The sequence below is a fragment of the Mercenaria mercenaria genome, chromosome 14, assembly GCF_021730395.1.
Source record: "Mercenaria mercenaria strain notata chromosome 14, MADL_Memer_1, whole genome shotgun sequence".
Taxonomy (NCBI): domain Eukaryota; kingdom Metazoa; phylum Mollusca; class Bivalvia; order Venerida; family Veneridae; genus Mercenaria; species Mercenaria mercenaria.
Window position 1 is genome coordinate 23,682,566 of NC_069374.1, and position 13,994 is coordinate 23,696,559.

At 32.3% G+C, this 13,994-nt stretch overlaps 1 protein-coding gene across 5 annotated transcripts in view; it reads right to left on the minus strand.

Annotated features, from left to right (window-relative positions):
• Positions 1 to 13,994, minus strand: part of LOC123526558 (probable beta-tubulin polyglutamylase) — a 150,032-nt gene that overhangs the window by 109,826 nt on the left and 26,212 nt on the right. Inside the window, exon 1 of one of the 5 annotated variants that reach the window (XM_045305771.2) lies at positions 4,329 to 8,537. The exons of the other annotated variants lie outside the window; for them this stretch is intronic. Coding sequence (XP_045161706.2) covers positions 4,329 to 4,364 — 36 coding nt within the window. The 5' untranslated portion in view covers positions 4,365 to 8,537. Of the gene's footprint in view, positions 1 to 4,328; positions 8,538 to 13,994 lie in introns of those variants that run through there. 5 annotated transcript variants of the gene reach the window in all.

The window sequence follows — 13,994 nt, forward strand, 5'->3', positions numbered from 1 at the left end:
ACGGAATTCTCTTTGTATTGTTTGTAGTATTTAACGTGTATCATTAAATAGTAAATTTCCGCAGTAGGTAAGTTAAATGTATAAATGTTTGTAAAACTTCTAATTACAAAGAGGTAATATGGCCAGGGTCACAGTAAATACCTGTACATGCAATTATTCAAAGTTTTTACAATTTTATAACCGCCATAAAATTAAATTTGCGAACAGGACAATACATGTAAAACTGACATAGAAAGCTTGCCCTTACACGTGTTGCCCATTTTATACATCTTATCGTCTAATCGTAAAAATGTACTTGAAAATATCAATATTATTAAGGACATTATAAACAAAATCTGAACAACTCTAGACCGCATGTCATTAAAAGCAAAGACGTGTTATATATTAAGTTTGAGATCAGCGGCTACAATAAGGTTATAGAAAGGTTGTTTGCATAGTAGACAAAAATATTCCATCTTATAGCAACGATATATATAAACAATGTAAGCGTATTCTTTAATGCTCTTTCCGTTTAAATTTTCTTTTTGAAATAACATATATAAATATTGACTTTATCAAAGAGTCAAGTGACTTAATAAACTGTTTGTGACTTTGTATAGGTGCTACAAAACACAAACTGTCACAGAGAGGGTTTGGGGGAAAAAAACTCCCTTTGTACTGCAAATTAGATTCAATATTTCATTATCTGATATCAATTATGCCCAGAACTCTGACAGCTTATTATCCTTCATTATGCACAATGGAACTTCAGAAAAAGACCTGCTTGTGTGTCATACCATAGCATTCTTTATTAACAAAATGTAATTCAGTACAAAACACTCCAAAATCAAAAAAGCTGTACAAACCCTTCTTAATACATGTAAGCAAATTGGCTGTTGTATTGGAAACAATTTATTCGTACATAAATAATAAAGAAAATATATAATTTCCTTGATTAGTAGCTCTGATGGTGTAACTGTTAGAAATCGAAATGAATAATTCATGAACATCCAGAATGCTTGGGAAGCAATCCTGGAGTAGAGTTTCAACTTTACCTCAAAATGAGTATTTTATATCTCGGTCAATATTGCACTTCAAAACCAAACATTTTGTCTTTTTTCTTAAACATACTGTAACACCATCATACCAAGTGATAAATATATTTAATAAATAACATGTAACAGAAAAACATGTGAACATGTGAAAATTCATTTAATATTGTTGACATAGTCGGTGGACGGTGGGGTAGTGGAAGAAAGTCTTATATCAACAAAGAATGGTCTTTTTTACCAAACACAGAGTTTATTTCTTTTTTTAGCCCAAGTTACCTTAACCCCTCACTTATTCCTGTCTTACTATAACCTACAGGCCAAGTTTCATTTCAAAATTTCAAAGTTATTGACCAAAAATTATTTTTTGTTTCACCTTTCTTAAATTTTCAGTTATAATGGCCCTGACCTTAATTATGTCCCATATGGAATCCAACCTTGTTATCGAGATCAGCTTTCTATAGTTGTTTCATTTGATTCATGGTATATGAACTAGAGTAACTGAGTACAAACATTTTTATATTTTTCAGTCAAAGTGCCCTAAGCTTGGCATCACCAGCCTAATATGTAATTCAAACCTTAATCAAACAATTAGCTACCTACAGGATAAGTTTCATTTCAATATATCAATCTAAACGCAATTAATTCACTGCACGATACTGAGTTAGACACCATCCACCCATCACCACCCTCTTATGACGCTCACCAACAAAATAAATAGGTTATCAATTCTGTTAAACCTTAATTTAAAAAAAAAATCTTCATACATGTATATTCAATTTAAAAAAGAATACACCCTATGGGTTCAAAATATAAGAATTCCTCAAAAATACAATACTGTTGTTACATTGCATGATCATTTTTATGGACATATCCGTTGTATTAACCTTTAGCCTGCTGGCGGCAAGTGATTCTGCCTTTGCGACCAGTGCACTCGGTCTGCACTGTTTGCTATTCCGTCAGTAAATATAGTGAACACCCCTTTGAATAATAAATGGTACTGCCGAAACTGAATGATGGACCAGTCCATTTTTAGTAAATTAGCAGGGTAAAGGTTACACTGTAACTGTATGGCCTGAAGAACTGAGACTAATCACGTTTTATCAAGTATTGTAATAAAAAACCACTTCCTGTTACCAACAATCAACATTCCAAAAACAGACAGTTCAAAGAACTATGTGAGAGGGAAATATTTACTGTAACCATGGTAGTCAACAACAATCAACATTGAATGATAAAAGGTAAGGCCACACCAAATTGATAAGTTGTTCATCGGATTTTTTTCTGAAAAATTTTAGGCGGCGAGCGAAAAAATAATTTAAATATTTTTTTGGGTTTTTGAGAAAATCAGGAGCGAGCGAAGAGCGAAGAAATATATTTGTCTTCATTTGGCTCTCGACTGACTAATAAAAACCTTAAAATAGAATGTACAGCCCTTTTAAATTAAAAAGTAAGCCCCAGGGATTGAGAAAATCTAACCCGCAGACGCACAACAACGCGAACTCATGAAAAAAGGTAATAACATTGTCATACAGTACACTGTAATCAAATATCGAATCGAATATTTACTGCTATGAAAATGTAGCATTCTTAGCTGACTTTACTAAGTTTTTGATACATCAAATATCTATGTGAGTGTTGCTAGATCTATTAAAGCTTCTGATTTGAAACTTAGAACAGTTATTTACTGTCAAAGTCTACACCAGGAGAAACAATACTCTTAAGTCTGAATCTAGACAGAGTTATGCCCCTTTTTAACATAGAATATTTTTAATTAAGTTTTATATAATGACCAATAGCTCTGTACTTTAATAGCTTCTGACTATTATGCCCCTTTTACTGGCAAAGCTCTGATTTAGAAAAGTCGAGTATGATGTCTTATGTACAGCTCTTTTTTCTAACTTTGAACTTTCATAACATATTAAATTTGTTGAAACAAAGTCTCAATTAAAGTCTGAAATGGAGATTAACGTGCATTTACATTAGTCTACTAAATGATCGGAAAATTTGAAAATCAAAACTGTCCTGAAAAGTTGAAAACAACTCGTAATGTAAATTCCTTACCCCACCAACTTTCGTACTGTATGCAAATGCTGATCATTTGGACAGGAAAAAAACAGAAAACAGATAAGTGACATGCATCAATAAGTATTTACCCTTACCAAAATAATGTAGATTGATGTTATCAAACAAATTAGTATGTTTTTCTTCATCCAGTTTCAATGAAATAAATCGATTTTTTGTAGATGTAATTTGGTAAACATTTGAAGAAAATGGCGTAACTGCATAAAGGGGAAATAACTTTAATGCAACTAAATATAAATGATTTATTATAGACGATGTGTGCGTAGTATGTATTTATTTTGATTAAAATCCATTTGAGAACAATCTGGGACTTTATACACTTTTACGTCCGTAAAAAGTAGCGCACCAAAAAATTTTGGATTGATTTTTTTCAATGGGGCGAGCGCAAGCCAAAAACAAAAAAAAATATTTTTTTTGTGTTTCTGAAAATATACGAGCGGCAAATCCGATGAACAACTTTTTAATTTGGTGAGGCCTAATGCATAATTCTGAAAAATGTAGAACAAGAGTCCCAAATGGTTACCGTAACCAATACACTGAAAGTATTTTCAAATCACTATAAAATTGAACCATCTACAGACAATAATCGATATCGTATGATGAGATGGCGCACTTTGAGGCAGCGCCGCGATGATCATGTATAAATTAATTAAAAAGATAAGATTAGAATGAATCTATGCATTAAACAAGCGCTGAAATGCCAAATGAACCATTTATGGGCATTATACAGGAAAATGACTAACAATTCCGTTAGTATCAAGTAGGGTTTTGCACGCCACAGACGCATTTCCATCGAATGCCGCACCTACTTTGCGCATGACACATATGGTGCCATGATGACGTTTACCTTTGTATTTAGTCATTTCTAACTGTTTATGAGAAAATATATCAATTTACCATTTCAAATTGGATGGAAAGAAATGTTGTTTAATTGACTTGTCTTTGAACTTCATTGTGGTAACAGCTTTAATGTTTTGAGTCATTTTTGAGGCATTCCTGGGGGAAAAACGCCAGTACTAGGTGTTGTACCTTCAAATGACACATAGTGATGATTTAACACTGAATTACTTGGAAAGCTACAATATGTTATACTGTTTCTTTTCTTTTTCTATTTTTTGTCTTTGTTCTCAAACCAAAAGCAAATTAAAACACTTTCGAGATGTTTATGTAATTTCATCTGTTCTATTAATTTTCTGATCTTCATTTTGCCCTTACCTGTACATTATTAGTTCCTTTTGTCCAACAGTTCATTTTCTTACTCCTTTGTTTCAATTTTTCCTGATCCTTTAGGTTCCATGTATTTCTTTTGCCTCCATGAAGAGAAATCCTCAACTCCTTCCTGTGTCTCCTTCTGAAAATCCTGAAAACTCCTCATTTTGTTTTTCATTCTCTCAGTCTATCCTTTTTTGGTGAAGTTAAAGTCTGTTAATATTAGATACTGGTGAATATTAGAGTTAAACAACAAACAAAAACATGCGTCAGGTACAGCTAGTGAATACAGTGCCAAGGTAGTGTCTGTCGATCCGTAATTAGGAAGCTGAATTTCCGTATTCGAAGTGGACGAGATCTGTGGACATCTTTACCTGACAGTATTAGATCAGGCGTCCCAGCCTAATGCTATCAAGTAAGATGGCATCAAACCCCGAAAAAATACTCCAAACATGTTTTCCCGCCAAAATATGTCACATCGACAGAGCCGCATTTGCAGGTTGGTGTCTATGCTAATAATGTCTATCAAGCCACACAGTGCATAAGTAAAACAACAGCAATACATACAAAGCGTCAATAATTAAACTGCGAATAAAAACATAAAATTAAGTTCAAGCTTTAAGTTACACAAGTAAAATTCCTAACTTAAATGCTTACTCCTCGAGTAGTAACAGGTAAAATACACATTTGAAATTATTCAGTTTTCTACACAAAATCAGATACATGTCCTTATCTAGAAATTCAAATCATATGAAGAAAAATAGTTTTAAAAAAATACTGAAAAGTTCAAATACCTCAACATTAATCTCAATAAAATTTCATCCTTAAAATTTCCTACAATAAAAAAAAGCAAACTGAAAATATGTCGCTTTTCTACTTTAAAGTTAAAACATCTGTATGTAAAAGTCTTTCACATATGTAAATGACATCAATTCAATGTTATGAAAATCGTTAACATACAAATGACAAGTATTTTCATATGAACGAGACGGCTGATCCGACTTCACATACATGTATTTGTAATGAAAGGCATGCAAATAAAGAAAGGAAAAAGGGCACGGGCAAAATGCGGCATGCTTTCATGCAAACACATGCAAAGTAAAGTTGATTATTTAAATGAAATTATATGCAGTAAGATTTTAATAAATCATGAACTAACAATAGCAAAGAATCCTTACTTTTAAATTACCATTTACAATAATTTTTTAGTTAAACTGAATTAAAATTATTGATAGAAAAAAAACAAAAACATGATTATAATTTCACCTTAAAGAACAAAAAGCTTTTACAAAATTAATTTATACATCCATGAAATTTAATTAATTGTAAGAATTTGAACAATAATATGATAAAATTAAGCACAAATTCTTCCTTTTTTCACTGATGATTGATTAAAAATTTGTGAAAATTCTTTATTAATACTTCCTATAAATTCACTTAAAAGCCACTTGTCGTGAAAACAGTACATATTTCAGCCGATCACTAAGGAGTTTGTTAAATTCGCGGAACACTTGAACTGTTTTGACTCCCCAATGTTCATAGTCATTTCCTACAATAAAATTTTTGTCAATGACCTTATTTAACCAGTGCACTATCAGTGTAATTACTCCCAATTTCAAAGTCGTCGTTACAAGTCCTTCAAGTTAAACCGACGTTTCAAAATCAGTGTGGTATAATGAAACAACCAGAAGTCACGATGATTACAATTTTTGTAGCTACATGACTGACTCCATATTAACTTCTCTCCATTTTGACGACTTAGCGCGGTTACCTGTGCTCATCTCTTACTGTATTGAATCGACAATCTCAACGCAGGTGTAGCAGAAATCAGGGGCAGTAACAATGTTCCAAAATAACCAAATGGAATGTCATGACGTGTTATTTCGCAACTTGTCAATAGAATATAATGATGTTTGCTTTTTTCCTTAATGATGAACGAATGTTGTGTTGAATTAATAACCTAAAGGTACCTAACACAACATATTTCACTGTCCGCCTACGTAAGACATCTTAACATTATGTTTCATGAATCATTCTTTTAAACATTGTTCTTTCTTAAGTTTCGCCATATGGTTAAAAATATCAAGAGCATTCATAATCATTTCCAAAATCCTTTTTCACAGTTCCTTTTTGGTCTTAAAAAAATAAATTTAAAAAAAAGTCTTAAGTTTAATTACATACATCTTCAAAACAGTTTTGTTATCTTCAGTACATACAATAACAGTTAACTATCCAACAAACAACGCCAGTTTAAATTTATCTATGTTACCACTCAAATATTTGTGTATCCATCTACTAAGTTGACGTGTCAACAATTAATACACTGCTCAGGCTACATCCTATTTCAACTTGACTCCAAATTTTTGCCGCCCTCGCTTCAATTCAACCATGTTAAGACGATCACTAAGCTAACATACTCTTAAGTTACCCATGCACTGCTATTTTGGCTTTTCACACATCGTAGTCAAAGCAAAATGTTACAAAAACTCATAACTTATTCAGCTAGTTTATCCAGTTTTTCTACGCTCAGCTAGGTTTGCTATATTTATCAAAAGATGCATCGGAATCAATTATTGCGGCGAAAGCTGGATAAAAGCATCACATCCTACCATGTCAACTGAAAAGTCAATTCCCCGTCTCGCAATCTCTATATAGAATCTATTTGATAAGTCCCAAGCCGAATAAATAATAAACATTAAATGTATCATAATTGTGTATATCCCCTCAAGCTACGTTCAATCATCTGAACACAGTATTCTAAGCTGGTAAATGTTTGAAACTGAACAAAATGTATCCAGCCGTTGAGGTTCCACAAGAATGAGTTAGAAATATTTCCACGATTACTTAGCAATACATCACTTTCATAAACCTCAATAGTCCCTGTAGCTATATGTAAAATATTAAACGTCACGCCACACTGGTCATAATGCGCCTTTTTTTTTTTTTTTTGCTTTGATGGGAAAAATACTTAACTCAAAGCTGGAGAACTTTCAAATCTTGATTGCTCTCAAGGCTTCTAGTTAAAAAGCCGAAAATAATATGTTTTGCAGAAAAGCGGCTGTAATTTTACCACTTGCTAGATTGATAGGTAGATGCGGTGACAGCCCGGGGAGCATGTGAGGTCACTTGAGGTTGAGAGACCTTAGTTGACTCTGATCTGCACTGTGAATGCATAATAAAATATGACAACATTTATTTGACCTAAACACTGAACTATACCTATGGTGGATTGTAATTTATTTTTATTAGTGATACATTTTCAACACTGCAGTAACTGCTATCTTTAAAAGATTATTTAATAGTTTCTTTCCTGCTTTTAAAGGCAAAGTCTGATGCCTGACATCACATGATGAAACAAGGTGGTTTGAACCCATAACCTAAGGTGTGGACAGTTTTTGCCTAGTCATCTACAAAATGATACACCCCCTTTTTTTCCCCTCCTTACTTTAAATTAAATTTTGAAAAAATCATAATTTGTGTGAAATCATGTTTCTATAATAGCGTGTTTGTAAAAAGATGTATTTACCAACCAAGTTAACAAATTACAGTAAATTGATGATGTGCAGCAAAGGATAGGCAAATGTACAATCATAAATGAATAACTGTATGCCTGCGTTTAAAAAAATAGTTCCTAAAGAATTAACGCTAAACATCATAATTAATTATATGAAAGTCCAATTTCACCAATCAGAACTTGAAATAAAGTTCCATAGTGTCCATTTGTATTTCAAATTACAACATACAGTTATCAAAATTTGCAATAAATTATATTTTCTGACTAAAAAAATTAACCTCTGAACTTGATGACTGTTCTTATAATGAGAAAAGCATGTTTTACTTTACCATATCCTGCTTTTGAAAAAAATATACAGTTTGGGCATACAGATCTGTCTCATATTAGAAAAAAGTATCAATCAAATTATGATAGCATTATGAACATTCTCATATGTACCCTCTATAATACACTTAATATACAACATTTCATGAAACTTATTAATAATACGTTCAACATTAAAAATATTATAAAATACTTGTGATTTTTTTTAAAAATACGAAATGTTGCGCCCTTTATTGCCTAAGAAATTAGAAAAACAAACTTTCTAATAAAATTATATACAGCTGAAACTTCATATCTCAACTCGCAAATATAAAAGTTCTGGCTATCTCGGAGACAATTTCAAGACCTGAAAACACCTGAATTTCAGATATCTCGAGGTATAATACTTGGTCCCTTGGAAATCGAGATACCGAGTTTTAACTGTACTTTGGTAGCTTGATGTAATAGAAAGAGCATTGAAACTCGAGGGTAAACGATTTGTACGAGGGGGCGTAGCCCCCGAGTATAAGTCGTTTACCCGAGAGTTTTAATGTTCTTTCTGTTTTGTATCATAGCCATCCATATATGGTAGTTCAATAGGCGTTCCACATTGCCAAATACAGTAGTTCAGTGAGTACTCAAAATCCTTGCTTTGTAAATGTGTAAAGCTCAGGTAAAATAAACCAATGCGAGCACAGAAAATCAATTAAATACACGTCGCTGTCGCTGTGAGAGACACGTCCATACACGCTGGCATACTTTCCTATCCAACAGTGCGGTAACTAGCGTGCGGGTATTTAATACCTGCACACTTTTAGTTACCGCACCCTGCGCTCAGTGTATACGATTTACCTGCACCAAATTTGTTAAGAAAAAACACCGAGCTATGATACAATTAATGGTTACTTTACAGCAGCAATGTAATCTGGCTTCAACCTATCAAATGATCTGAAAGTAAAGCTGTATTTCACTTGGCTAATGTCCTCAAATAGGTTGTAGATCATTTTAAAGATAAAAATGAATAAAACATATCCATCACAAGAAATATATTTGCAATCACTATGCCACACCTTTTACAGTCTGAAATCTATTAAAAACTCTTTTCAATCAATATTTGAAAATATGCCGCAATTAATTCCAGTATCAATTTCAATCGAAAACTGTCATTCTAGTTTATTATCAAACTGTCAATAGATTTTGAATTGTTAACCAATGATAAATTTTATCTTAAATATCATCAATGAACAAATTTTCATATCTTGTTAATAATTCACACTCCTTTATCGAGACAGCACCTTGAAAAAAATAATTGTAACCAAGGAAGTAACGCTAAACTCATCCGATCTCTAACAAACACAGGAAAACAATTTCTTTCCTATGGCTGTTTTTATGAATGGACACATTACATGTGGTCAATGTTGTTGTATAGTATATTGGAAACTAATGGTATTTTACATATTATGCAATATTGATTGTGAGCCACTAGACATATAACTCTTATACTTAACCGGACAATTGATCTTAATGATATTTAATCACTTACACAAACAATGAAGTGGTTCGCTAATCCCAAACACAAATTTATGGGGAATTCTGAAGAAATCTATGCAAATCAAGTTACTACTAAGTAATACTATGTCAACGATACCATCGGGACAAGACTCAACATGAATTGTGATGTCTCGTAAAAGTTTACAACAGGTTTATCAGTACATTAACTATAATAACCTCTGTTAAAGGCATCTCTGACCAGCAAACATCTCTCTTACAAAGACAGATATTTTCCTCCCTGGTGAATAAATTTCTTCGTAAATAAACTTACAAAGGGCAGTGGCCTCAGTAAAACTCAGTACAACAAATTATAGTCTTCCCGAGAATTAACACTATACAAAGGTTAACTCTACACCAAGTTCCATCAGAAACATGCCTGTTGGACAGAAATACCATTATAGTACTTATTACTCAGTCCGTAATAAAAATGGGCCATAACTCTTGGAACTACAGGCCCTTAACAACTCATTGTTTTAAGAACATCTACACTTTTGTAAGTTACACACCAAAAGATTTTTGGAACGTTCAGTTTTTCCATTGTTCTATCCAGGACTCAAAAAATTGTTCCATTCCTACAATTAGTAAGTTTTAATCATATCAATACTAAATGACAATAGGTATTATAAACAATATCTTTGACATAAAGTTAAAAGAACAAAAACCAAAATAAGAAAATTAATGAAGCTGTTAATTAAAGCTCAAGTTATGTCTTTCCTCTCTCAAACGTTGTACAGTACAACACTCTACAAATGTTTCTCTACAGAGTTCTTCAGAGAGCTGAGTTCCATTTCCCTTTGTATCCACATAACAATTGATAGAAAGTTTGAATGCAATTTTTTTTTTCCAGCCATCCTTTCAAAAGGTCTTTCTGTTTGAAATGTCATGTTACAATTATAATCCCTTTGATACTTTTAATTCTTCAACACTCCTTTCTTTCTTTTAAACATTTCTAGTTCCAGAGGAGAGGCACATGACATTTTAACGTTACCTTTCCAAGTAATCAAACAGAAACTATCGAACTTTAAACTTTTTATTCAAATTATCTCCATAATTTATGATTTATAACTGATACTCTTTAATTTGAAGTACAGCTGAAAGTCAGTTACAATGATAAAGTATGATGTTTCAAAAGTTTTGACGATAACTTTCGAGTCTTAAAAGATGATAAAAGTAACAAAGAAAAAAGGTCCAACTAAATATTGGCACATCCGAAACATGACTGGTCAAGACATACTTTTGATATCATCCTTTCTCCGTTATCTGTCAACATGTGATCATAGCGACAATGTAAATATCGTGTAATTCCTCCATACAGCTTTGGCAAATATCTCCCCAAACACTGTTAAGCAAACATCATGGACAAAAGGACGAAATCTTTACGGCCGATCAGGCAGGTAATATTCGAAGTTCCATTTGAAAAAAATCGATTGAAACTAGAAGATAATTTCAAACTAAATATGGGCACATCAATCATACTGGTCACTCAAATGTCAAATCTTTTCAGACTTTAAGACCATGGATTTAATTTTGAAATTAGAATATCCAATTAAATCTTTACCTCTTCAGCAAATACAGCTATGTAAAAGATAGCCAGCACGAAATCTGATACATTCAATTCAACTTGACATAATTTCAACTGAAAAATGATCTTATGAAGTTTGAAAAATTATCTTTATGGAAAGAAAAATAAATTTTATTCAGTATAAAGATGTCATGTTGTGTTGGTATTGGGTTTTGTTATAAATGAGCCGTGCCATGAGAAAACCAAAATAGTGGCTTTGCGGCCAGCATGGATCCTGACCAGCCTGTGCATCCGCTCAGTCTGGACAGGATCCATGCTGTTCACTTTCAAAGCCTATTGCAATTAGAGAAACCGTTAGCAAACAGCATGGATCCTGACCAGACTGCGCGGATGCGCAGGCTGGTCTAGATCCATGCTGGTCGCGAACCCACTAAGTTGGTTTTCTCATGGCGCGGCTCAAATAGTTTTTCAACAGACAGTGCACAAAAGGCATATCAATTTATTTCTTATGAACATTTCTAAACAAGTTTCATATTTTGGACTCTGCATCTTAATATTATCTTCCTGAGTGCATGTTTCTGCAGTGAATAACCTGTGTTTTTTGCATGTCCTTGTATTTTATTGAGTAATAACGCCTGTTACAAATGCAGTTTTATTTCATATGCATAGTACAGTCCTTATGTCTACAGATTAATTTGATATCTTTGTGATATACTTTATACATCATAACATAGGCCAAATCAAAAAGGCACATACTTAAGATATGCAAGTACAAAGTACTATGTATCAGCCAAATGCCTACGCTTACAAACTATTGATGTTTTATATATTTGAGGCTTTGCTGGTAGCCCCATTTATCATCCCTTAAATTTAATTTCTGTATTAAACATAACGTTAAAAAATAAAGCAGGAAAAAAAACAAGAGCTCACTGTCTTAAATGACAGTGCTCTCCACTATTTGAAGCCCTTCCACCTAATACTAGCTTACATACAAAAGTTTTAGCAAAATTTTCGAAATTGAAAAAGGGGTATAATTTTGTTAAAATGTAGCCACAGTTATGAAACATGCCACGTGAGATCATCCCATATTATACCAAAGATGTGCAGTGAATCTGAAAATATTTGGTCAACAAATTCCTGAGACACAATATGCTTACATGCAAAACTGTCACAAAATTTCTATGTTAAAAAGGGGCATAATTTTGAAAAAATAAATGCTAGAGTTATGTAACTTGCCACATGAATCATCTGATGATGCCAAAGACATGTTTGAGGTTTGAAAGCATAGCTGTTTCTGAGGCACCTGCTTACATGCAAAACTTAAACCTGAAATTCTAAGTTGAAAAGGAGCATGTTTTGACAAAATAAAAGCTAGAGTTATGTATCTTGTCCTGAGAGATCATCGAATAATGACAGAGAGGCATGTGTGAAGTTTGAAAGCATTTGGCCATGTAGTTATCCAGAAATCAGCTTACATTCAAAACTTTTGTGACGCAGATATGGACGCCGATGTCAACGAAAGGGTGATTACAATTATAGCTCTTCTTTTTGAAAATAAACTACAATAGTAAATGTATATCTGAGAGGCTGAGATCTAAAACTTGTATGAGATAACATATTCTTAATTTCAAAACACAACGCACGTGTCAAAATTCAGTACATTATAATTTTGTATATTTTTGTTATACACATTCAAAATATACCTTTTAAATTTAGAGTTCTTGTAATTTACAGCTCTTGTTGTTTTTTTTTGTATGTTTAAATTTGTGTAGCAATCTCAATGTATGACTATATATTTAGCTTTCTGGGTAAAATTTTCATTGTTTTTGTCTTATATACATCCCAGTCCCTCTGGCAAATGTACAGGTAAGGCCTTTACGCCCTTTTGAAGGAATAAGCATTTTTATTGTAAGAAAATAAACAACTGAAAAAAATATCTTACAAAATTATCAAAACTGAAGGACTACAAGTCTTATGATTAGATAATTGTTGTTGTTTTTTTCTCTGTTGTAATAATCAGTATTATTCTCTGGTACTAAGAACATAAGTAAATATTACATATTATTTTATTTATATTGTGTAAAATGTATATTGTTCAGCAAAATAAACTATTTTTAAATATATTTGTATGCTTAAAGTAATGTCGGTCAATATTGTATAATGTTTCTTTCATGTATTACTGTAAGGTGATACAATATCTTATAAAATGGCTGAAATTCTCTTTAATATCTTTTAATATCCCTGCTATTGAATGTTCTTACAAGAAAATATGAGTTAATAAAAATATTCTTGTTTATACTTCCAGCAATAGTTAAAAAATCGGGAGGTTTATGAACATTACCTTTGAAAACAAAAGCCTGAATTAGCCCATTTAAGATGCAATATAATATGTCTATAATTATAATTTATTATGCTCTCCAGTAAATTTACAAAGATTTTAGACAAATCTGTCTCAGCTGTGCGAGTGCACATAGACTGAACAACAAAAGGTTCTTTTGTTGGCCTTAAAAGCCCACTTAAACATTCCCTGTGTGTTGCTCATCATTCAAAAAGTAAGTGTTCAGTAAATATCTATCAACCTATCAAAAATTTATTGTACCCTGGAGCAGAAGCTGTTGAACAACCTATATATTTTGCATTTTATGTACCGAAACTTCAATATCAAACAAATGTATTTGCCTGCGTTTAAACTCGGCCCTTAAATATAAGTGCTATTAAAATTTTTAAAATCCACTTCAAAAGTAAAAATATATATCAACAGAAAATTGGTATAAGAGATATA